Source organism: Xyrauchen texanus, chromosome 35 (assembly GCF_025860055.1).
Source record: "Xyrauchen texanus isolate HMW12.3.18 chromosome 35, RBS_HiC_50CHRs, whole genome shotgun sequence".
Lineage (NCBI taxonomy): Eukaryota > Metazoa > Chordata > Actinopteri > Cypriniformes > Catostomidae > Xyrauchen > Xyrauchen texanus.
The window spans coordinates 21,277,483-21,303,304 of NC_068310.1; the positions used below are offsets into that span (position 1 = coordinate 21,277,483).

The 25,822-nt window shown below is 39.0% G+C and overlaps 1 protein-coding gene across 3 annotated transcripts in view; it reads left to right on the forward strand.

Annotated features, from left to right (window-relative positions):
• The first annotated feature begins 835 nt into the window (after positions 1-835).
• Positions 836-25,822, forward strand: part of LOC127629229 (sterile alpha motif domain-containing protein 11-like) — an 84,305-nt gene continuing 59,318 nt past the window's right edge. For all 3 annotated transcript variants that reach the window (XR_007968751.1, XM_052106366.1, XM_052106365.1), the window contains exons 1-3: positions 836-2,042; positions 3,110-3,201; positions 23,802-23,974. Coding sequence is in view for 2 of the 3 variants with exons in the window: in XM_052106366.1 (XP_051962326.1) it covers positions 1,586-2,042; positions 3,110-3,201; positions 23,802-23,974 (722 nt within the window). In the remaining variant the exon portion in view is untranslated. The remainder of the gene's footprint in view (positions 2,043-3,109; positions 3,202-23,801; positions 23,975-25,822) is intronic.

Genomic DNA, 25,822 nt, shown 5'->3' on the forward strand with positions numbered 1-25,822 from the left:
GTTGTTTGACAGATTAAAGCAGGTGTTTTCAAGTTTACTGATGGCAAGAGCCCCCCAATCTGATGGTCCCCTAACTAAAATATAAAGCATGATAGATAACATGTTGTTTGCTAAATTTAATAAAGGACTTTATATTGAGTTATCCCCAGCAAATTATTAAAATATTATTAGGAAAATATTTACTTGTTTAAGTTGACAGTGTAAACCCACTATTGGAATAAATGTATACAAAGTATTATTTATTTGTGTAGTGCTTTTTAAAATAAATATTATTCCAAAAACAATGGCTGTCAATACAATAAATAATCATGATTAATCTCATGATTTCAGAATAAGTAATAATGTCAAATTTACTAGGCCTAGATGTTATTTATATATTTATTTTTCTGAACTTTTCTGCACACCCCCTAGTACTTCCTTGTAGGCCCCTGGGTATACCTGGACCTCAATTTGAAAACCTGAAAACCCTTGATTCAGCTTTTGTGTACATATATTGTAAAATAAACAGTGGCAACCTAATTATAGCATATATATATATATATATATATATATATATATATATATATATATATATATATATATATATATATGGTAACAACTTGTCTCTTCATAAAAATGTATTCACCAACTATATAGCTGAACAAAAGTTACCACAGAACTTTGTAAGAATGGAAAGTAAAATACAGCTATATGTTTTCTCTGAACTTTATGCAGTGACTGGAAATTGTGACGCAACCTCGTCCGTCGTGGACCCCCTTCATGTGCTGACGCTCGCTCTGCCTCCGCTGTTAAATTGGGCCAAGTTTGAGAAGCGGCGGAGAGCTCGAATCTTGTTTGGTCTGGGTCTGTGAACTAAAGCGTGACTTTAACGACTTATTAGGGGTTAAAAGTACGAGAGACAGAGAGAGCAAGGGAAAAAAACAACAACAAATGTCCCACCAGTTGCAGTCGAACAACATTCAAATTAAAACGGAGAACAGAGAAAGGATAATTATTTCATATCCTCGTAAGATATGAAAATCCTCCGAGCCAGTCTGGCTAAAACTCCTAGGTGCATGTACTTCTGAACTTTTATGTGGGCTACACCACACATGCATCGTTTATTATGTATTAAAATATGCTAGTTTCACGATGCCCTCATTACTTTCTGGACAGAAAGCAACTTAGAACTGGCTCAGAGCTGATCGAGGAAATTAACAGCGAAGTTAACATACGCATCATTGATTACAATTATATGAAAGCAGTCTGAAGGGAAGGATAAACAATCATTTAACCATGTTCAACGTTAATATCTGGTGGAGATGTTGTCGGGTATTAGTCCGATTTGATGTGGTGGGCAGGAGCGCGCCAAGACCCGTCATGCGAGTAGTGCAGTGAGGAGAAGGGCTATAGAGAACAGTGAAGTGGTGAATGGCAATTTGTCGCTGAACTTAAGCGCTCTGCTGTCAGCCAGCAACGCGGGAGTCGCGCGCAAAGCACACCGGTGCGCGTGGAAGTCTCGAACTCGCCAACTCCGCAAACAGGGACACAAGTTGGGACGCATGAACTGCTAATCAATCGTTACCGGCGCTACGCTTCGGGTAACATGCCTGCCATCAAAAAGGAGAGACTGGATGGAGAAGACATGGCATTAGCCGCCTTCAACCAGCCCGAATACCTGGCCCCTTTAAATGCCACCGCTATCCCCGTGGTGACCCCTCATCCGCCGCCGTACGACCACATTTTCGCCCATCATCACCGCGCGTACTTGGGGCTTCGCGACAGCGCGCTGCATCAACAGCACCTTCACCATCACCCGGACGACTTCATGCTGGAGAGGTTCTCCTCTATCCCGGACTTTCAGCCGTTTTTCGACAACGGGGAACCTTTTATCGAAGTGGAATGCGGGGAAAACAAAGCACTACTGTACATTAACAAACTGTGCCAGGGCAGCAAAGGGCCCTCCATCAAATACCGGGGTGAGTGGCTCACCCCAAACGAGTTCCAGTTTGTGAGTGGAAGAGAGACAGCCAAAGACTGGAAACGGAGCATAAGGCACAAAGGTAAGTCGGGGCAAGACCACGCGCTGCATGCACTTTTCTGGTTATGAATTAGGGTTGTTTATTAACGATATTAAATGCTGGTTATTTTAGGGACTATAATTTTGTTGCGTTGTTCTTAACAGTGTTTTAGAAACTCAGTGATGATAATGAGGAGAGCATACTTTTCCTCGGCTGTGCCCTTCTCTACCCAAATCCGAGATTCACACTATTGGAAAAGTAATGTCACTGCGCTTAATTTGGCCATTTTCACATATATTGTGCATGCATATGAAATATTCCCTCAAATTAATATATATATATATATATATAAAAAATTATTTACTTTAATAAAACATCTAAAAACTTCTCAAACTGAAATATGTCAACATTAAGTAGTTTTTTGTATTGGAGTTATTGCACAGCGGCATCTAATCTACCAGTAGATTTATTATACTGCTGGATTTCATTCGAAACATTTATTTGGTAGAAACACAAGATTTGTAGGTGTTACCGTAATGTCAAATACTCCGTGCTGATATTTCTCCTTTTCTGAAACGGTTTTTGTAAGGTTACGTGAGTTTATTTTCATGGGTTTCAAGTCTCCTTTCGGACGATTGTTTATTTTCGTTTACAGACTCATTTTGTACGCGTGTAGTCCTACTCTGGTAACTATGTGCCAGTAAAGAGTGATGTTGGCTCTGGGTATCGCTCTTGGTCACTTGCATAAGAGAAATTTTCTTTTTTAGTCAGGTTTTTTTTTTGCGGCAACTATCTTGCCTGGTTTCGCATTTTGGACGGATGCGTTTAACAGCAGGCAAGTCACTGAAGAGGTGTATTTGGCTTTTTCTTTTTCTTTTTTTTTTTTAAATCAGTAGGAAAGTCCATTTCTGAATGACTCATTTGAAAAACAGTGTTTATTGCATGATGCCAAAAGGAGTGGTCAATGGAATTGTACATCTGAATGACATTTTCTTCTTTCCCTCTCTTGTTTTCTGTCGGTGGTTAGGCTATTGGATTATATACGGTACTTTTTTGCATGTGCGCATTCATTTCCTGGAGGTTTAAAAGCTGTATTTCTGTATTTGTAGGGAAAAGTCTGAAGACACTTATGTCCAAAGGAATCTTACAGGTACATCCTCCAATCTGTGACTGCCCAGGTTGTAGAATTTCATCTCCTGTGGTGAGTGTTCAGTTCAAAAAATTCAGTATGGTCCATATTATTTCTGATGGGTTGTGTGCACTGATTTATCTGTTGAATGTGTATTTTAAATATGCCAATTATTTGTTATTTATCAGTCTGTCAATTTAAGTGCTCTACACAGTACATTACAGGATGACAGAATATGCAAGCACATAAAGCATGTGAAAGTTACTCAATGGAAAGTCAAGCAGTGGATGACTGCCTGCTGCTTATGAATAATGCGTTTTTTTTTTTAATTATATTAAAGTTGTTCAGAAAGACAGTGACTTGCTATTTGTGCTTTCAGGGTTGTTTCTCAGAAAGCAAATAAGGTCCAAGTACAAGGAAATGTGAAATGTTTGGAATTGGCTGCAATGTAAGGATTATCTGTAGTAGATGTTCAATCAAAATATTCCACATGTACCTTCACTGTAAACCCTAGTGTTGTCATCACTGGTAAAACCAAGTTGTCTTTACTTGAAATGCCAAGTTTTGGGCTCTTAACTCAAAAATCTAATTTCCTTGAACTATTTTTTTCTTCTTCTTAAAAATCCGTAGACTTAAGGTTCTAAGTGTTAATATCTCAAACTGTTGAGTACAAAATTGAGGCTGTGGGGGATACTCACAATGCCTTGTACTAGAATTATTTATTAGAATTGTTTGTTGTGTTTTTTGTTGGTCAAAGAGGAACATATGGGAGCATTTAAATAGTTGCTATTAAAAATTAAGAGGTTTTTGCTGCTCTTTTATAGTTTTATTTATGTTGTTTTGTTGCATCCATCGCAATAAAATTGTTAAATTGAAGCAACATCATTTAAAAATCAACTCTTGAGTTAAGTGTACGTGTATCTAGTTACCTTAACTTAAATAGTTAAGTTAATTCAATATGAACACCAAGTTAAGTGAGCTTAATTACACAAGTTCTGGAGACTCCATTACATAATTCAATTGTGATTAACTCCGTTAATTGAGTACAGTAAACTTATTAGGGTTTACAGTGTTACTTTCACATTTTTGATCATGTAGATGACAAAACTAGCGGAGTGTCTGTGAAGGTCAGAAAGTAAAAGTTGAAAGATTCATCCATACTAGAGGGCATTTTAGTGATGTTTTGCTCAGTTTCTTTTGCTTGCATATTACAATATGGCAATGTCACAGACAGGGAGCATGTTCTAAGTTAATCAGTAATATTAATAGCTGTCTCTATTATTACCACTCTACTGCATCTCCCACCTCTAATAGAACAATCAGCATTGCGCAGTGTGCGTATATGTGTTCACACCAAGTAGCTATTGGTTGTCTGGTTGCTGAATTTGTCCACACAGGTGCTGTGTTTTTATCTAACTGTGCACGTCTATTGCCGCCTCTACCAGTTAATCTGAAGGGGAAGGACGAAAGAAGCTTACTGAGCTACTGAACATAGCGACTGGTGATTACTGAGGCTGCGGCATGCAAAGTGAAGCCACTTCAGATAAGCTGGAGGTGTTTGAGGGATGGAGGTAAATACTGAGGATGGCCTGAGCCAGAGCTAGGAGATGAAAACCTAATGGCTTAGTTGTTTGGGGCCCTTATAGTACCTCTCTTTGAGGGCATTAGAATCACAGGCTAGCTGATTTTGGAGGAAGTTAAGGATGGTTTTCACTGGTTTGGTCTGATGATTATCTTATCATTCACAATGCGGTTGACGCGGTTGACGGCCATCGTCCTCTTTCAGGTGGCTGGGCTCCTCGTCCCCCGGCAGATGGCCGCGGCTGCTCCGTTGGGGTGGACGGTAGTGGCGAGAACTCTACTACGGCGTATCCCTCCTCCTTCCCGGGCTTCGGCACCAGTGTAAAGGGAACAATGGAAAGGAGGCGGCGAGAACCGGCTTTTCAATATAAATAATAGTTTAATGATAAACTTAAAAGAAGACACAAACACACACACGACGGACATGTCCGTAAACGATCTCTCTCTCCCGCATGATCCCCTGCAGTCGACCTTTAACCCTCACGGAGGCATAATTAGCCTAATACGGGACCGGGTGTGTAGGATCACGACCCGGCCCCGCCCTCCGCCCTGCCACAAGTAGTTTGAATACTTTCAAAGTGATCTTAAAAGGCTGATTTGCACCTTGTATCATACATTTCTTATGGCAACCTTTAAATTCAGTAGATTAGTAAAATACTAAATTTGTCGGCATCGAAGGGAAGAGCTCAAAATAATTACCACATAGTATAAATTACACTAATAAGTATATTGTGAGTTTTATTTAAGCCATTTAAAATTTTTACTTTTTAGTGCTTCTTTGGGAATTTGCATCCATATACTACACAAGACAAAACATGAAAAATAAATAACAGGCTCTGTCACGGTTCTTTGCATTTGTAGTCTTAAATACAAATAAACATGGCAACATGCTCCATTTTGGTGTTCATGATACCATACATTATATAGTATGTTATGTTTACATTTGGCATTTTTAGAAAGTGTCATCCATTTGCACTATTCATTAAAAAAGTGTACTGGTCAGCACTGCACTGTCTCATACTGTGTCTATTGTCCTGTTCCTTTTAGTAATTTATTGTACTGTCCAGTACTTTTTTGCACACGTTTGTACGTGCACTTTATGTAGGAATATTATTTAGTCTGTGTAGTCTCATGTGGTTCTGTGTTTGCAATATGTTGTTTTATGTAGCACCATGGTCCTGGAGGAACGTTGTCTTGTTTCGCTGTGTACTGTACTAACTGTATATGGTTGAACAACAATAAAAACCACTTGATTGACTTGACTGATGATTTTTGACAGGGATGACAGCTTTCGTCTTATGTTGTTTAATGACCTACCAAGACTTTGAGTCATACTAAAGAGCTCAGTTCCTTTCTTCACTCACCTCTCAACACTCTGTAACCACATTCAGCAGCTTTTTTTACCCCTCATGAGTCATATCAGAGGAAGGATATGTCCTATGGCAAAATGTCAATCAAGTTTTCCTTGGCTCCACTCTGAGTTTCTCATAACATTTAGCTTACTGGCTGTAAACTAATGTGGAGTTCTTTATAACCTTCCTCTAATAGATTATATTTAGAAATACCCTAACGAAGAGTGCTTGATATCATAGAACCGTTGTTTGTTTGTGTCAGTGTGGATGGCTAGATGATGATGTTTTTAAGTGTTAGATCCACTCAGTTGGCCTGGCTGTTGTCTTCCAAGAGAAATGTGCTTCCTCTCCCCTGTTTTTTTTCAGTGGAACTAGTGGAGGCTGGCAGGAAATTACACTCCACTCCATCTCGTAAATATCTCTTCGAATCAGGGCTTCCCCCACTGTGTCCTGGGTCATGAAAAAGTTGTCAATGGGGGGTTGGGAATACAGCTGGTTAAAAACATGGAGGATAGTGATGTTGCATTCTAAGCATTTCAAAGTTGGGCCTTCGAAGCGAACAATCTTAGCTGTTGTTGATATATTCATTTTACAGCTACTAAACTTGCAGAAAGAAGAAGAAACTGAGTTTTTCCCCCTCATAAACTAAATAGATCCACTGAAAATTTGGAGTTGGGAGAAACATTTTATATATCAAAGTACTGCGATTCTACAATATTTTACCTCACAATACTAAATCAATATTTTCATGCCAAGAATCAAAATGCTTCGCATGAATATTTTTGGAGAAAAAGGAGAATGACCACCCTTCTGAGAAAGTGTGTGAGAGGATGAAATATACTGTAAAATTAAGTCAACACACATGATTTATATTCGACCAAAATCGAAACTCTGAATGAACTAAGAAAACAATTGCGCAAATCACAGAAGAATAGTGCAGATAAAAATCAGTAAAAGATTGCAATACATCAGTTTTGAATAATTACACATTAAACATAAAAATCACAATATTATCATATCGCCATTTATTGCGTAATGAGTTGGCCAGAGAGGAGACATTAACATTTAATTGACATACCACTTTTCTATTCCAGACATTCCAGATCTACTATACTAAATGCATGATGACATAATAGTGCATTTGTAAAAACAGCTTGTTTACGCAAGTAATTCAGGTGTTGATTGTATGATTCAAATTCACTGTCGGCAGCATAATTAGACTGATATTTTCACTGTAGAGTGTGTGGTATTAGCTGAGGTTTGTCAGTGTAGGCCAACGCTCAATTGGCAAAGCGTTGTTGGAGGGCTGGGTATGGTTAAGAATGGTGGCTGACGCCACACAGTCTCACAACAGCTCCCTCACTGTGGGGGGTTAGACTGAATGTGTGCATGTATGTGTACGTGGTACGAGAGTTTGTGTAGTGGTGTGTTTGTATCCCACACATGGAGCCGAGGCTATGCTGCTATGGCAACGGCAGGATCCCTCCTCAGGTCAGCAGCGAGCAGCCAGGCAGACTCTGCAGTGTGTTGCTTTCATGAATTAAAGCAAATTAGAGCCAACCAGAAAACCTCACCAAACTCACAACAGGCTTTTTCCATTGATTTTATTAGCCATTTTCGCTTCAAACTGTGATTGCGCTGCCGCAGAGATGAACGTTTTGAAGAGCACTACCCTCTGCTGTTTTTTCCTCTAAAAACAAACAAGTGAGACATTAGTTTCTAATTTTGTTTGTGTAGCATAGTAAAAGTGTCACATATCTGTCAGATCATGTGGAGAAATTCATCAGGAAATGTACAGTCACTGAAGTTTGAGGAGTCTGTTAGGGAAACATGATGCAGAAAAGGTTTACAGGCAGGTGGGGGAAGGGTGTGTGTGTGTGTGTGTGTGTGTGTGTGTGTGTGTGTGTTTGTGTATATGTATACTGGTATCAGAGCTGGGTGTGTCTATGTGGGTGTTGGTGGGAAATGTACAGTCCCTGACAAAAGTCTTGTCGCTTGTGTACAAATTGACCTGAAGTGCCGCTGAAATATATTTCTAATCAAGATTTCTTTACAAGAAATGGCTCATTTTAATCCCAACAGCTTTTGTAATAATGTTTCAGTGCAAAACGAAACTATTAAAAAGTATACTAAAATTCACAGCTTGGTAAAGCCCATTGAGTCAATTTTTGCAAAGACATAAGTGTTGTCGCCTTGTCATATGAGCTTCACCTGTGACTAATAATGGATCAATTAGGTCTCAGGTGTGTATAAAAACAACCCCAGTACACTAGACCTTCACATCAACTGCAACTAGACCTCTGCAAACATGCCTAAAATTCACCCTGAGACTAAAGTTTTGATTATCAAGAGGCTGAAGACCAGATCCACTGCTGATGTGGCAGACACCTTCAATGTGTCTCAGCGTCAAGTACAGAGGATAAAAAAAACATCTGAAGACACTGGAGACATTTTTGACAAGCCCAGGTCAGGCAGACCCCGCAAGACAACTGCTCGAGAGGACCGTTTGTTGGCTCGAAAATCCAAGGCCAGCCTATTTTCCACTGCAGCAGAGCTCCACGAGACCTGGTCACCTGAAGTCCCTGTGTCAACCAGAACAGTTTGTCGGATTCTGTCTCGAAATGGCCTCCATGGTCGAATCAGTGCCCAGAAGCCAGCACTAAACAAAAGACAATTGAAAAACCGTGTGGCATTTGCCAAGGCCCACAGCCTGCTAAAAGGATGGATGCTGGAAAAGTGGAAGAAGGTGGATTTTTCAGATGAATCTTCTGTTGAATTACACCACAGTCGCCGCAAATATTGCAGGAGACCTACTGGAGCCCGCATGGATCCGAGATTCACCCAGAAACAGTGAAGTTTGGTGGCGGAACAATCATGGTCTGGGGTTACATCCAGTATGGGGGTGTGCTTGAGATCTGCAGGGTGGAAGGCAACATCAATAGTCTAAAATACCAAGAAATCTTAGCTACCTCTTATATTCCCAACCATAAAAGAGGCCAAATTCTGCAGCAGGATGGTGCTCCATCGCATACTTCCATCTCCACATCAAAGTTCCTCAAGGCGAAGAAGATCAAGATGCTCCAGGATTGGCCAGCCCAGTCACCAGACATGAACATCATTGAGCATATGTGGGGTAGGATGAAAGAGGAAGCATGGAAGACGAAACCAAAGAATATTGATGAACTCTGGGAGGCATGCAAGACTGCTTTCTTTGCTATTCCTGATGACTTCATCAATAAATTGTATGAATCCTTGCCAAACCGCATGGATGCAGTCCTTCAAGCTCATGGAAGTCATACAAGATATTCAATTTGGATCTCACAGCACCACTACTTAATTTGCTGACATATTTTTGTATTTGCTGTAAATTTGTTCAATTTCTGTATAGGCGACAAAACGTTTGTCTTGCCAAAATTTGACCTTTCTGTCTTGTTTAAATTATAAATCTTTTTTCAGTGAAACTAATTTATTTCAGTGCATTAATCATCATTTGGGAGGGTTTTAGCTTTTCATATGAGCTATTTCTAACACCAATTTATTAATTAAAAGTCAGGTTAATAGCAGGTGTTTCTACAAAATAGATAAGCGACAACACTTTTTTCAGGGACTGTACAGGACTTTGGATAAAAGCGTCTGCCAAATGCATAAAATGTAAAAAAAAAAAGAAAATTGTAAAGCAACGGGAATTGTGAAGTATTTTACTATTCCATTCCGATTCATTTTATTGATTCAAATTTTTCCTTAAAGGTTCCATTAACGAATCTATTAATGGATTCTAGTGAACTACAAAAAAGTCTGAAAGCTGACAAGTTACAGAAATGGGGACAGCATCTAAACTATACATTTTAGAATACACGCTAACATATTTTTATCCTAAAATTGCAATGTTAATAAAAATGTATGTCCATGTTAGGGGCCGTTCTCACTGAATGTGTCCTTGTTCTTAATAAAATTTAGACACCGTGCCACAAGTAGAGCAGAACACAGGTCTTGAGATGACATTTAATATGTAAAGTAAGCTTTGACTTACTATCTTAAATGTGTCCTGTAAAGTTCTCTCTTTCTCTTACATTCTCCACACCTCGTTCATTCGGTCATGGTTCCAGCTCCTATTTTTTCGTCTCTTGGGAGTGCGGTGGTGTCAGTACTTGTCCATAAAGCTCTCCTGTGACTGTCTTTTTTTGAGGGGAGGGGGTCTCCAAACACAGGCAGAGAGATCTTGGCATGCATGGCTATACTCTTACTGACCTCCCCGTGCCGGTGAACGCTTCACTTGGCTGACACAGCCCGCTCACCCTGTGAGTTGGGGGAAAGTTGGTGGGTGGTTTTCTGGGTTGAGGGTGGGTGGGTTCTGCGTTTCAGTTCTCTCTTACTTCACTATCTACATGAAGGTACAGCCATGCAGGGCTGTATTACCGCATGGGCTAACTGGGCCCATCGTATTATCCCCAATCTACTCTTGCAGGAGGACGTGTATGTAAACACGCTCAGCAGGAGACACTGATGCAAATACAGAGATGGTGCTCAACAGCTAAACCTGTCTGTGTAGTGCATGGCTACACGGACAGGTCTGACGACTGGCATGGCCCAGCGAAACAGTAAGCCTAGTGGCCTCAGAGTATCTTAATGCGGCCCTGCAGCCATATTGGGCTTTTTATTGGCAGCTTTAACATACTGGTTTTGTTTATGTGGCAGTTGGGGATGTTTAGGTCTGGCATTGTTTGACAACTGTAAACATAAAAAAGTTGATTATATTCAGTCACATGGATGTAACCGAAGACCATGGCTAATTTGTGGCAGTCCAGAAGAAGATATGCGTAGACATCCACAGAAGTTTGCACAAAGTATTTATCTTTCTCCTTTTCTGTTATTGAAAGTTTCAATAAATTTACATAGGTATATTCCCCTCATGTACCCACCCCAGCCTGTGCCAAGTCTGCCCAGCGCCAAGTCTGCCCGCCTCCTTACGCACAGCATGGTTGCGGCGCACATACACACACACACAAAAACAGAGGTTAGAGCAGACAGATGCGTGACTCATTAGGCATTCGTCCCCCAGAGACAGTGCTGGGGGAGCGTGCCACAGCTGCAGGAATGTCATGAGTTGCTACTGCTGTGTGTGTGTGTGTGTGTGTGTGTGTGTGTGTGTGTGTGTACATCAGCAGAAGGCCAGCGCACCTTTCAGAAAACACTGTGCCAAGAAAACGTCTCTCGGTTTTTCAGTAACATCCGTACTGTCATCCCTGAGCAAACAATAAAAACTTGAGAACCCAGAAATCATATTGGACACATACAATTATTTCCACTCCTTTATTTTGAGAGGACAGGCAGTGTTCCTAGAATACCGTTATTTATTATAAAAGCATTGGTATGCTTTACTGTTTGTGTCACTCTGCTTGTTTCTGTTTGTACCAGATAGTCGGTCAGTCTGCGCATTTTTAAAAGTTTTTGTCCTAGATGCTGAATGGTCAATCCAGTGTTCTAGTCATGCTAAAGTGCTCTGTATAGTAACAGCAATAAAGTGAAATACTTGTTCAGCTAGATTTACTCCATGTCTGAATATGCATACCTCCCTAATAAATAGTATGCAAAAGCAGTATGTGAATTGATTAGTATGCCAGAATCCTCAGTGTTCATAACAGTATGTGAGAAATACCCGGATGAGCTACTGCATCTGCATAGAATCTGAAATGGACACTCCGGTTAGAATCCACTGGACACTTTACTCATAATACCACCAAAGCTAAGGATAAATCATATTCAAAATGCTGAATTAAACTAGTAAATTAAGTAAATTTATATTTGTGGTTTTTGTTACTAAGTCACATATTTGAGTCACAGGACAATGTCCATGTTTCCATTTGAAGTGTGAGAATGTATGATGATTACTCACCTGCATACTTTTTTAATGGTGGATAACTATGCACTTCATCAAATGTACAAATGTACAATACATACTCTTCACAGTATGCAAATTTGGGCTCAGCTACTGTTTACATGTATTTCACAGTGCAACAATCATAAAGCCCAGTTATTATTCGTAGTTGACAGAAAAGGGACTATATCTTCCAGTGGAAGGATGGCACTAAAAAGTTTCTTGATTTAAATAACGTTTTAATTAGTGTCCTTTTATATTTTTATTATGAACGGTAGTAACTGTTTTAAAAGCTAAAGAGTGATGTTTGTCACCATGTGCAGTGGAATGCCTGCAACCACTTTAGCTGTGATTTTATTCACATTATAGCAAGGGCTCTCGTACCTTATTGGTTTCTTTGCTACCTCTTGTGAGGTCTTTTCAGTAAGGAGTGAGAACATCTCTCAAAAGTTCAAAACGTATTAACTCATGAGTTTTATGGGGCATTTTTTTACAGGATATTTTTTTATATAACTCAGATTGTGTTTGGCTGAAAGAAGAAAGTCATATACACTTAGGATGGCTTGAGGGTAAGTAAAATATAGCTTGTTTCATTGAAGGACAGGCATTAAGTGTGGGAGAGCTTATTCATAGAAATGTTGCTTCGAGGAAATTAATATTCAAAAAATGTTCCATCCTTGAGTGACAGTGTGTGTGTGAATGTCTGTATGCACATTTAGGCAGGAGCTGAAGCCCAGTTATTTTATGTTTTTGTTTTGAAACACCCTCCCTCTGTGTGGAAGTGTTACCGGAAATAGTGCACAACCGCCCCCGGCTCTGCGTCATTTGCACTGAATAAAGCGAGGGGGTTGGACGGGGGCTTTCCGGGAGGACGTTGAGAAGGGTGGGAGTTGCTTAGGCAGAGAGAACGAATGGGGGCAGGGAAATGTTTGTGGAGGCCTGTCTGGGCTGAGGCCTTGTGGCTAACAGACGTCTATCAAAGCTTACTTTATCAGATGAAGCATCACTAGTGCCGCTTACAAACCTCCACACATCATATTCGACTAACAGTGGCTGTAAACAGCTCCAAAACACTAAGAATATGTTAGAATATACTAATAAATGTTTGAAAATGAAGAAAATAGTGTGTTTGTTTGGGTGTTTGCGGTTCTGTTTTTAACCAAGATTTATCTCAGTTAAACAACATGCAAGTTTAAATAATATTTGGAAGTTGTATCTGTCACTTAGGGCACTAGAACTTTTGGTGCAGACCCCTATGTACATTTACATTTATTCAATTAGCAGACATTTTTATCCAAAGTGACTCATAAATGATTCCAGTGTGACAATCATTCATTTGCAGAGGTGGAAAGTAACAAATTACAACTACTGTCCTTACAGTACTTGAGTAAATTTTTCAAATTTTTCTACTTTTTTTTTAAAGAGTAAATAAATAATAGTACTTTTACTTGTTTATTAAAAATTAATTATTCAACTTCGCTACAGTTATTTTTTACCACAATTATAAAGTACAAAAAAAATACATAATATTTCTGAAAGCGCTAAATCTGTTTGTAAACTAAAACACGCTGTGTGCGGCATGACAGAAGTCCGCAGGGCACAGCATCATGAGCACAGCAGATTGCATAAACTGCTGCCAGTGTCCTCTCTTCTCTAGCTTCTTCAAGACTTTCTGCCCTGTCACTATACAAGAACTTTAAGGAGGAGCCGTTCATTCAGGTACGAGGGAACTGTCTGCACGCGTTTAACCTCTGATCAAACTTCACTTGTTTTTAAGGTAGGCAATGTTTTAACTCTGTCAAGCATTAACACAATGTAGTTTGGTATATGTGGGAAAATCTTATATACTTGCAACATTATGTCTAAAACAAACTTTAAATACCTTAGAAAGATACAATGCCAATAGTGTCAGAAATTAACAGGGACTCTGGGCAAAAATGCAACCGAAATTAACACAAATATTCGAAATATGGCTAGATATATAAAACAGAGAGTCTTTTTCTACCAGTCCCTCAGTGAAATCTGCTGGTGGTGAAATATTTACCTCGGCCATTGATATTAAAAATCTTTAAAGAATTCTATCTTGATCTCTATAGTTCCACATCTTCATCTACAGATGAGGATATTAGAAACATTGTGGAACCATTAGAACGTCCTAAACTTACAACTGAGCAAAAAAATGATCTTGATTCAGAGATAACCTTGGAGGAGCTTAGCGAGGTAATTAAGGCCTTGCCTACAGGCAAGGCTCCGGGCCCTGATGGCTTTGTTGCTGAGATTTTTAGATTTTATGCTACAGAACTGACTAGAAGTTTATAAGGATTCATTAAAGAATGGATCCATGCCAACCATCTGCCAACCATGATGCAAGCCCGGATCAGACTGATTCTTAAAAAGGACAAAAAGAAGACTGGGGAAATGGGACTCGTTTGTGGGGAAATGGGGTAGATATATAGCATTTTGGAGGGCTCTTGGGGAGAGACAGTGGAGAGAGAGAGAGGTATAGTTGTTAATATATGTGATTTTATATATATATATATATATATATATATATATATATATATATATATATATATATATATTAGGGCTGTCAATCGATTACAATGTTTTATCTAATTAATTACATGGTGTCCCGATTAATTAATCGCATATACAAATATTTGCTGAGAAAGCCCATCATATAACAATAATTCAATATATAATGATTGTACATATTTATATAAATATATAATTATACATAGTTATATTTAAATATTTAAAAATGATATATATAAATATGCAGATAATTTAAATGTTTACATTCCTGTAGCAGAAGAGTTAATCATTGATAAGGCCATACAAATTTCGGCTTTAGAAGACAATGTATTGTTTACTTCCATATTATTGATCATAAGTCATTCATTGGCATACAGTTCACAGCAATCCATTTCACAAGTGAATTTGTCAATCAGTTGGAGATTTATTATGAGGGCTTGTTTAAGGGCACGTCAATTTACATCTACGTTAGACATCTCGGGTGTGTTGCATCATAAACATAAACTGTTTAGGTCACTGTGTCAAGTTAAATATAGTTTAATACTCAATATTTAAACAAATCTTGAGATCCCTTAGATCGCATTTTCAGTCCTTCGAGTGTTTGGAACGCAAGAACGTAACGCATGTTTGTTGTTCTGCCTACTGAAGTGTTTTCATCACTGTATAAACTGCGCGTTGCTCATACAGCTGAAATTTCACTTACTACCCTCTGGAGTAAACGGGTGGTAATGCAATTTTGCATTTCTCAGGCATCTTCTTTATTATGGTGCGATTTAATTGCGTACATTTTTTTTAACGTGTTATTTTTTGCTAAAATTAATCGCACTGAATTAACGCGTTAAATCGACAGCCCTAATATATTTTTATATATATAACTCAACACACAGCCATTAATATTGGCATTGGCAACAAAAGTGAGTACACCCCTAAGTGTAAACGTCCAAATTGGGCCCAAAGTGTCAATATTTGCCCCACAGAAGCACAATAGGATTTAGGTCTGGAGACATGCTTGGCCAGTCCATCACCTTCACCCTCAGCTTCTTTAGCAAGGCAGTGGTCGTCTTGGAGGTGTGTTTGGGGTCGTTATCATGCTGGAATACTGCCCTGCGGCCCAGTCTCCGAAGGGAGGGGATCATCCTCTGCTTCAGTATGTCACAGTACATGTTGGCATTCATGGTTCCCTCAATGAACTGTAGCTCCCCAGTCCCGGTAGCACTCATGCAGCCCCAGACCATGACACTCCCACCACCATGCTTGACTGTAGGCAAGACACACTTGTCATTGTACTCCTCACCTGGTTTCCGCCACACACACTTGACACCATCTGAACCAAATACGTTTATCTTGGTCTCATCAGACCACAGGACATGGTTCCAGTAATCCATGTCCTTAGTCTGCTTGTCTTCATCAGACTGTTTGCAGGCTTTCTTGTGCATCATCTTTAGAAGAGGCTTCCTTCTGGGACGACAGCCATGCAGACCAATTTGATTTAGTGTGCGGCGTATAGTCTGAGCACTGACAGGCTGACCACCCTCCCCTTAAACTTCTGCAGCAATGCTGGCAGCACTACTATGTCTATTTCCCAAAGACAAGCTCTGGATATGACACTGAGCACGTGCACTCAACTTCTTTGGTCGACCATGGCGAGGCCTGTTCTGAGTGGAACCTGTCCTGTTAAACCGCTCTATGGTCTTGGCCACCATGCTGCAGCTCAGTGTCAGGGTCTTGGCAATCTTCTTATAGCCTAGGCCATCTTTATGTAGAGCAACAATTATTTTTTTCAGATCCTCAGAGAGTTCTTTGCCATGAGGTACCACTTCCAGTGACCAGTTTGAGGGAGTGTGAGAACGATGACACCAAATTTAACACACCTGCTCCCCATTCACACCTGAGACCTTGTAACACTATCGAGTTACATGACACCGGGAAGGGAAAATGGCTAATTGGGCCCAATTTGGACATGTTCACTTAGGGGTGTATTCACTTTTGTTGCCAGCAGTTTAGACATTAATGGCTGTGCTGAGTTATTTTGAGGGTACAGCAAATTTGCACTGTTATACAAGCTGTACACTCACTACTTTACATTGTAGCAAAGTGTCATTTCTTCAGTGTTGTCACATGAAAATATATTATCAAATATTTACAAAAATGTGAGGGGTGTACTCACTTTTGTGAGATAATATGTGTGTATGTATATGTGTATATATATATGTGTATATATATATATATATATATATATATATATATATATATATATATATATATATATATATATATATATATATATATATATATATATATATATATATATATATATATAAACACACAGCCATTAATGTCTAAACTGCTGGCAACAAAAGTGAGTACTTAATGACACTTTTTTTTGGAAGTGTCTATAATCATGTATGAGCACTGGGATGTTGTTGAGGGTCAGAGTGGGATTGGGAGGGGTAATAGTGGGGATTAAATATTGATTCTTTGTATATATGTTTTGTTTTTCTGTGTTTAATGTATGAATCGATAAAACATTGTTAATAAAAAAAAAGGACAAAGATCCACGTGAGTGTAAGAGTTACCGTCCAATTTCCCTGATCCAGCTAGACGTTAACATTTTAGCTAACCGATTAAGTAAAGTTACTCTTATACATATAGATCAGGTGGGGTTTATTCTGGGCCATAACTCTTCTGATAACATTAGGCGTTTCATTAATGTCATGTGGAGAGTGGCGAACAATCAGACTGCCATCTCACTTGACACCGAAAAGGCGTTTGTTATGGTAGAATGGGATATCTTGATTTTGGAAATGTAGAGGTTCTGGAATACTTTTATTGGATGGATTAAGTTACAGAGGTTCAAACGAATGGATTAATTTCAGATTATTTAACTCTGGAAACAGGCACCTGGCAGGGTTGCCCTCATTCCCCCTTATTGTTCTGTCTTGCCCTGGAACCATTAGCAGCCACGTTAAGAAAGGAGGATGATTTTCCAGGGGTGGTGGCGGGATGTGTGGCGCATAAGCTTTTGCTTTAAGCAGATTATATTTTATTATTTGTCTCTGAAACTACTAGATCTATGCCTACAATCTATTGCCTCCACAGAATTATTAATTCCTTTTCTAAATTCTCAGGATACAGAGTTAATTGGTCTAAAGCCAAAGCTTTGGCTTTAACAGCGTACTGCCTGGTAATGGCTTTTCAGCCAGGCACCTTCCAGTGGCCTAAACAGAGCATTAAGTATTTGGGTATTTTATTCCCAGCAAAATTGTGTGATTTTAGTTAGCTCATTTTGACCATTTAATAAAAAGGTTTTCGAACGATGTGGGCAGATGGGCTTCATTACATTTATCTATGACTGGGAAGGTAAATGTTATTAAAATGAATTGTATTCCAAAATGCAACAATCTCTCCCTATAGATATCCCCCTTTCTTTTTTCAAGCAGTTTGATAGCATAGTGAAGTGCTTCATTTGGAATGGTAAACATCCCAGATTACATTTCAGTAAATTGCATTGGCCGATGGACAAAGGTGGACTAGGCCTACCCAAGATTTTGTTTTATTATTGTACATACAGTCTCAGACATTTTGCTAATTTGTTGCTTCCACCTGAGAGAGACCCTCCCTAGTTTTGTATTAAACAGGAAGTTCTTGCCCCTATTTTGCCATTGCAAAGCCTTTCTATTAAACTAACCGGAGAAGTTAAGTTGCACCCTGTTATCTTGCATTTGCACATGGTATGGACAAAAGTGTCCAGAGTGTTTAATTAGGACATTTATGTAAACATTGCATCAAGCAAATGGCTGAACCTAAAATTATGTATTAATAAGTCCCCTTTCTGCTGGTCAGAGTGGATTATGAGGGAGGTTAATACACTCTGTGACCTATATGAAAGTGGAGTGTTGATATCTTTTGAAAATTTGGTTAAACATTTTGTTATTCCCAGATCTCAGTTTTTTGGTTATTTACAGCTGCTCCACCTGCTCTGTACTATTTTTGGGTGTAGCATACATCCCCCTAAAACGGCAGATACTTTGGAAGTTGTTATTACTGCTTTTGGAAAAGGTCATGAGGCATCAGTGTATTACTCCCTGCTAATTCAGAGTCTGGGGACGGTGCTTCAACTTCTCTCAAGTGATTATGGGAGAAAGATTTAAACTTGGTATTGGAGGAGGGAGTGTGGGCTAGGATTCTATAAAACATCAAGTCTGCATCTAGAGATGCAAGGGTGCACCTTATGCAATTCAAGATTTTACATTCTATTAGACACCCTCTAGATTGTATTAGCTTGGTCTTAAAGACACCCACCTGCTGGCGATGCCAATCAGAAGATGGAAACACAACCCATGTTTTTTGGTGGTGTGTTAAGATTCAAGAATGTTCATGCATGTTTAGTTAATTTGTTGAATGGAATCAATAAAAATTGTTAATAAAAAAACATGTATAATAATATCTGATATAGTTACAAATACATACATTGCGATCTCTTTTTGACTGTTCACTGAACATAATTTTTTTTTCCCCTGCCGTCCAGTTCCTCACACCATTGTGCATAGACGGGTTTTCTGCTTCTATCAATCCACATCAGTTCGGTATTGTACTTTGTGTAACAGTTTGCCCCTCTTGTTCAAAATAAACTGTCCTAGCAGGTAACACTGTCGCTCACGGTGCTGTACTGTACTTCCCTGCCCTGTACTGCTGTTTTTCTGTCTGAAAAGAATCACCCGCTAGAGGCCAAAAGTGCACAAGGTATGAATATTATATAAAGAAGGTATGAGAAATCACAAAACATAATGTAACCAAAGGCTACATTTTACTTGATAATAATATCTCAATATGTTAAATAACCATAATGTTAATTAAGACTTTATTATTACAACTGTAATGCAATAATACGTATACAGAACAACCACTTTTAGGGTTTGAATCAATCACATCTCTCACTAAACACCGTGTGACATTTTTATTTTTGCCTTATTTTATTCAGTTGGCATGTAGGAGTTGATAACAATTTGCTTAATAATCTCATTCCATATCTGGATAATTGCTGCAATATTGTAGAGGATAAATTTCCTCTTCTATGATATTGCATTATATTAGTTTTGTGCAGTATGTTAACTTAATTGCCAAAATACTTGGACATACATGAATGAGAATAAACCTGAAATGTAATTTAGAGTTGATTGAGAGACATTTAGAATGTTACAAATGGCTATTTCTATTTAAAAAAAATGTTGTATGCTTAAAATTTGCGTTCCCCTTACTCTGTTGTAAACAGCACTCCTCTTCCGGGTGGGTCGCATGTGCGTCAGTTCTCACATGTCTCACGCGCCAACGCGATTGTCACACACACATACTGCTGCTGACTGGAAGCAATGATTTAGATTTTAAAAAGTACTATCATATTGATCTTTTTCACACCAAAATGTATGTCACTTTAGAAGACATTTATTTAATCGCTGGAGTCATATGGATGACGTTTATGCTGACTGTCTGTTCTTTTTGGAGCTTCAAATGTCAGATCACGATCCAGTTGCATTTTAAGGACCTACTGAGCAAAGATATTTTTCACATTTTATTCAAATGTATTCTGCTGAAGAAAGAATGTCATACACACCTGGGATATCATGAGGGTGAGTAAATTAGGAGAGAATTTTCATTTTTTGGGTGAACTAACCCTTTGAGAATAAACTGTTCAGCACGGGTACATTTTTGCACTGTATGAAATCACCTTTTCCGTCATTCTTACCGGTTGATCCAATGTACGCACATGTTTCAAAAGCAGAGAATAATATGATTATATCTCTTTCTTTCTTTGTCGGATTCTGTTTAAATAAGCAGATTTTTGGAAGATATCAGCATACTGGTGTGCATGTAAACATGCATATTTAGGTGAACCAACTTGCGAAAGTTAACCACTATTGATAATTTGCCTGTTATATTAATTTACATTTCTCACTGCTTCTTGTCTCCACTGAAATTCCTTCTGTGAGTCGCATTCTTTTGCATCTGTTGCAACGCATCCACGACAAAAAGGTGCAATGTCGTTTTGTGGGAGTTAAGTTTTAATAGTATTAGTATAATAGTAAAAAGGGCAAAACATAATTTAAACAGTGATTCTGGCATCTTTTCCTGAGTCATTACCTAGATACAGTTGTTCTTGCATATGTACCGCAGTTCCGAATCAAATAAAACAACATGAAAAGAGACCAGCTGGGGCAGGGGGGCGGAATCAAACTCTGGTTCAGACCAAGCAATAGAAAAAAAGTGTACAAAAGGCCTCAGTGTTGTGCTAAACTGTCATAAATTAAATTTTCCAGGTTACAACAGAGATAGAAAGAAAAATCTGCTTTCTCTGGAAAAAAGAAAAGAGAAAAGACAGTTGCTCACAGAAAAATGTGTGTGCAGCCTGCCCATCCTCAGGGATGTTTTCATCTTTTCTCCCTTTTTCCCCTCCTTTTTATGTATGCCACTTGAGAGAATCCAGAAGGGCTGCACCTGTTTGCCTCTTGGCTAGTCTTTCTACCTCCTGCCCTGGCCTGCCACTCATGCCTCGGTTCTTGTGGGATGCTCTGCATATGTGTATGTGCACGTGCAAGCTTTGGGTGTGGAGGAAGGATAGCTGCAGGGCTCTGCAAAGTTTGACAGAGCTGAGATGCAGGCATGCTCACACACACGCATACACCACTCATTCGCACAGAGACACTTATAAGAATGTTTTCAAAACTATATGCATTCCTCTGGATCTCTGAACAGTCCTGTACTGTTTTTCTATCTCTTTCACCTGATTTTTCCTCTCTTAGGCTATGTTCAGAATAGCAAACTACCATACTATTATTATTGATGCAGTATTATTAAGAACCATCTGAAAGCAGTAACTACACATTTTTTCCCAAATTGAGTTATGACCTAATTCGGGTGTTTTAGATTATAATCTGTCCTGTTTGAAACATTTATACTGGAATAATGCTTCTTAATAGGGATGTGTACGAGTAGTCAAATATTAATATATTTGTTCTGAAATAATTATTGTAATTGTAAAAATACTATTCGAATTTCGCAAAGTTTTGCTTTGCTGGCCATATTTACAGTGATATGCATGTTAAATCCTGAACACACAAACTAAAACTGGCATTTATATCTGCACTGGGTGGTGCTGTTGAGTGTGGACACAAGTTGATCACATTTGTTGAGCAAATGGTTCTATCAGTATGTTCAGATGGACACCAAAAAAGCGGGTTATTGTGAGAATGTGGCTTACTGTGAGAAAGCTGGGTTCCTGTTTAAATGTACTGGATAAGCAGTGTACACTTTACTCTCGTATATGTACAGCTCATCAGAGAGCAGCTTCCCCGTAGCAATGTAATCTCCACGACACTTCTGTAACAAACATGGCATCTGAGAAAGACTTTGTTAGCTGAGGTAAGGGACATTCCATTAATTAAACTGGTGTGTATAAATGAGCCTAGTTTATTGAGCACGTGGATATGCTTGTTTATCTCAACAAAAACATGACATGAGATACAATATAAACATGCAACTATTATATGTCGAGTGTTTATACTCGTCCTGTACATTAACTGCGTCAGTCTACTTCATTAGCGGTTTCTTTTTCTTTGCCTTGCGTGAGCTTAAATGCTTTCATTCTATACTTTTTTTGTTTTCATGCATTGCTTGTTTAAATATATATACAAAAACACAGGACATGATATAAACTTGTTTTGAATATATTTTTCATTAATTACTTTCATTTAAATAATAGAATATTTTAATATTTGTTTTTTATGAGCTTAAATATTCGAATAACAAATTATTGATGAATGCCCATCCCTTCTTCTCACTATAGGCAGTATACAGAGAACTGAATGTTGCACAGTATTCTGTACATAGTAAGCTAGTATTCCATTTTGATCATAGCCTTTCCTTCTAAATCCACTCTCTCCATCTCTGTTCCCTCATGGATATTGATGGAGCAGCCGAAATCTGCACTGACCCCTTCAGGTCACACTTAAGGTCGTCCAGCTTCACACACTAAACCCTGAGGGCCCCTCATCCCCTTCATCCCTCACTCTCTTTAGATGTCTGATGTGAGAGTAAGAGAAGGAATCACTATCACGGCTTGCTCACTCATCCTCCATCCTCGGCCTTGTGAATCAATGGTCTTTCCCACTGCATGGCTCTCCCTGACTGTTATTTCCAGTGGAAAGCATGTTGTGCATTTCCTTTCTTCATTCTATAATTTCTTCCTAAGGATTCGTGACCCATGATTCATGATTTATCATCGTTTATGAGACGGATTTTGATTCAGAAACGCCTGCGATGTGTGTGACCTGTGGGGCTGAACTGCGTGGTTCACATGACAGCATGAGTAATTGGAATGACAGCTTGCTTTGAATTATTGGAAAAAACTAACAGGCAGGAGGATTAGCATTGTGCTGTGGCATAGACAAGCCTTATAGCTTTTTGATTGTCATTTTCTACAACTTCTGATAGACAATATCAAGAAGAGCTGAATTTTTGGGTGGGTTGGTGTAGAGGAGTGTTTGAAGATCTGGGTTACAAACCAAAAAATTGCAAGTTTGAATCCCAACAAGGGTGATCCATGAACTATTTCCTTCTGTTCCATGTAATAAGGCTGTTCCTGTGTCACTTTGTGATGAAAGTGCTACTTTTTTAGTAACTATGATGTGTATGTGTACTCTGCTGCGCTAACTGTTGCTATTTGTAGTCTTTCGTGAATAAAATGAACACATAGCAAAAACATAGTGAAAACAACATTAAAACTGTTAAAACTCTAAAGTCTAATCAAATTAGAATTTTGTGGCCAACTAAATAACAGTATACTCCTAAATGATGACAAAATGAACTTTTAGCAGATATAGCCTACACATATAAAATGTATAGTCTGTCCTTCCAAGTAAAATGGATACAAAAATATTTATGATGTTGCTCTTCACAAATTTGTATCTAATCAAATGCTCTCAGATGCTATTTAGAATGAGAACGCCTATCCTGAAATCGGCCAGCAAGAAGTAAATCATTGTTTATGCCTGTGACATAAATTAATGATATTTGGGTATTTATAAAAAAAAAAGGAAAAGTGCTTAAATATGTTCTATTGAAACAGGAAGAGGGTGCAGAACTTATGTCAACCCAGGAAAAAACTGCTCTCACCGAACAATTTTCATTGGTCCTTTAAAGACAGTAAACATTTTGATAAGTGTGTGATGGATCCTACTAATAGCAAGAGCTATTTCTCTATAGCTCAAGCCAGAAAGATTGGTTAAAGCTGTTTGCAGAGTCTCAGTCTGTCTGTCCCCTCTGTGCTCCCGCAGAACCGTGGGCGACTGGCAGAGAAGCGAACCATTCCCTTGCCGCCAACACGGGTGCCCAAAAAGGAGCTGGTGTCCGTTTTCAGCAGTGACGACAGTGAAGGCAGCGAGCGTGCCAGTGGAGATCATGCAGATATCAAACAGGAAGAGCTGCATTACTCTATCATGAGAAAGAGGTGAGAACTTGTGTACACTATGAGTGTGAGAGAGTGTGAGTGGGCGAAAGCCGAATGCCAATCTCTGTGCCAGGACAGCAAACCCTAGTCCGCTGGAAAGGGGTCGGCTATCCCTACTAAAAAACTAGCATTGCTGGTCATCATGTTTTGGAGGCTGGTGCAGAGCATAGGATGCCCACCCAGGCTTCTTATCTAACTTAACCAAAAAGCTTCCCGAGGTCAAGCAGCTTCATTAGTGAACAACATGGCAATGCGGGTCCACTGTATAGACCAGCACCAAACTAGCATTAATTATGGAACTTAAAGCTGGCCTAAGCTGGTCTTTTAGCAGGGATATCAGACATTAGTGCTCCACAACAGAAGATTTATAGACATCTCAGGTCTTTACCATTTTCACACTCAAATACAAGCTAACACACCCAAATACACTCATTAGCACTGTACAGATGTACGCAGGTTGTGCCAACTCTAAATACCAATGCCTGTGAGCCCACCTGATATAGAAATAAACATATGGATTTCTCACCAGCTTTATGGAAAGTTATATAGTTAATTCGATTTTCCAGCCGTGTGGCCACATCCTTAATGCCACAGGACTCTGAACGGTTTAAGAACAACCACCTTATGTACTCATCCAGTTAGAATTATGTTATGCAAAACTTAAATATCAATTTAAGTCTGCTTCCTAGCCATATACAAACAAAACTACCTAACAAAATAAACAAGACTAACTAACACTAACAAAAAAGTACTATCCCTGCAGAAAAGATGTAGATACTGGTGTGCTGGTGTCCACACCATGCTTTGAAGCTTGACCAGCAAGCTCATCCAGTACCATGATAAAGCCACTTGATGCCATTACTGTTCCGTAGTACCACCACAATACTGTCATGTCATTGTGAGTTTTATGCTGTAACTGGCTGGCAGCAGCAGTTTAATATTGACAGACTAGATCCATAAACAGAAGCACACAATTTCTGCCTTCCTCAAAAATCAAACATGTCCATTGATGTGCTACAAGTTCCACACCTCTGTCTCCAATCATTGCAAGGGAAATAAAGGAACTGAGTGTTCATTAAATCTTCATGAGCTGTGTTTGGCCTCCCTCCTCTCAGGCACACAAGCCTGAAGAAGCTTATTACCCTGTGTCCAGTGCAGGAGTGAGCAAAGTGCAGTGGCTGAAGCGATCGGTATTTCCGCCTGCTTTTTCGCTTTGCCTAAATGCATTACAGGTGATAACTAGCCAGCAGATGTCAGCCCTGGCAGGTGAGTTTGGGGAACTGCATTTTCGTCCAACCATCCTCTCTTTTCTACTAAAGAGATTGTTGGAAAAAGCGGCCTTGAGGTTCTAAACTATTATTAATTTGCCTTTAATCACTAGATCATGCCTTTTAAAGCAAGCTTTTGGTTTGAGACTGTCTGAAGAAGGATGCTTTCGGTCTTTGGAGGGTGTTTATGGGATTTTTCATTCACATTTTAAAATGAAGTGTCAGCAGCTTTCAATGTTTCAGTTTCAATGGTGTTTGCACTTAGAGTTCGTTTTGGCACTGTCTAGATTCAGTGGAATTAATAGTTAAATCTCCAGGAAGTTTCAGCGCTTTTAATGAGAGGACTATGAGAAGACAACATTTTCTTTCTCTCATTAGCAACTCTGCTCTTGCTAAAAATAACTTGCTATAGTGATAATATGACTTATTTAGTGGTGTTTCTGTTTTGGTACAGTGGCCTTAAAATGCATTTGGACACCTTTGGACACTTACTGTAACTCACAATTAAATTGTTGGAAATTCAGTGCTTTAGATAACGAAACATCAAAGCAAGTGTCATCTGAAACAATTTATGCTAGAG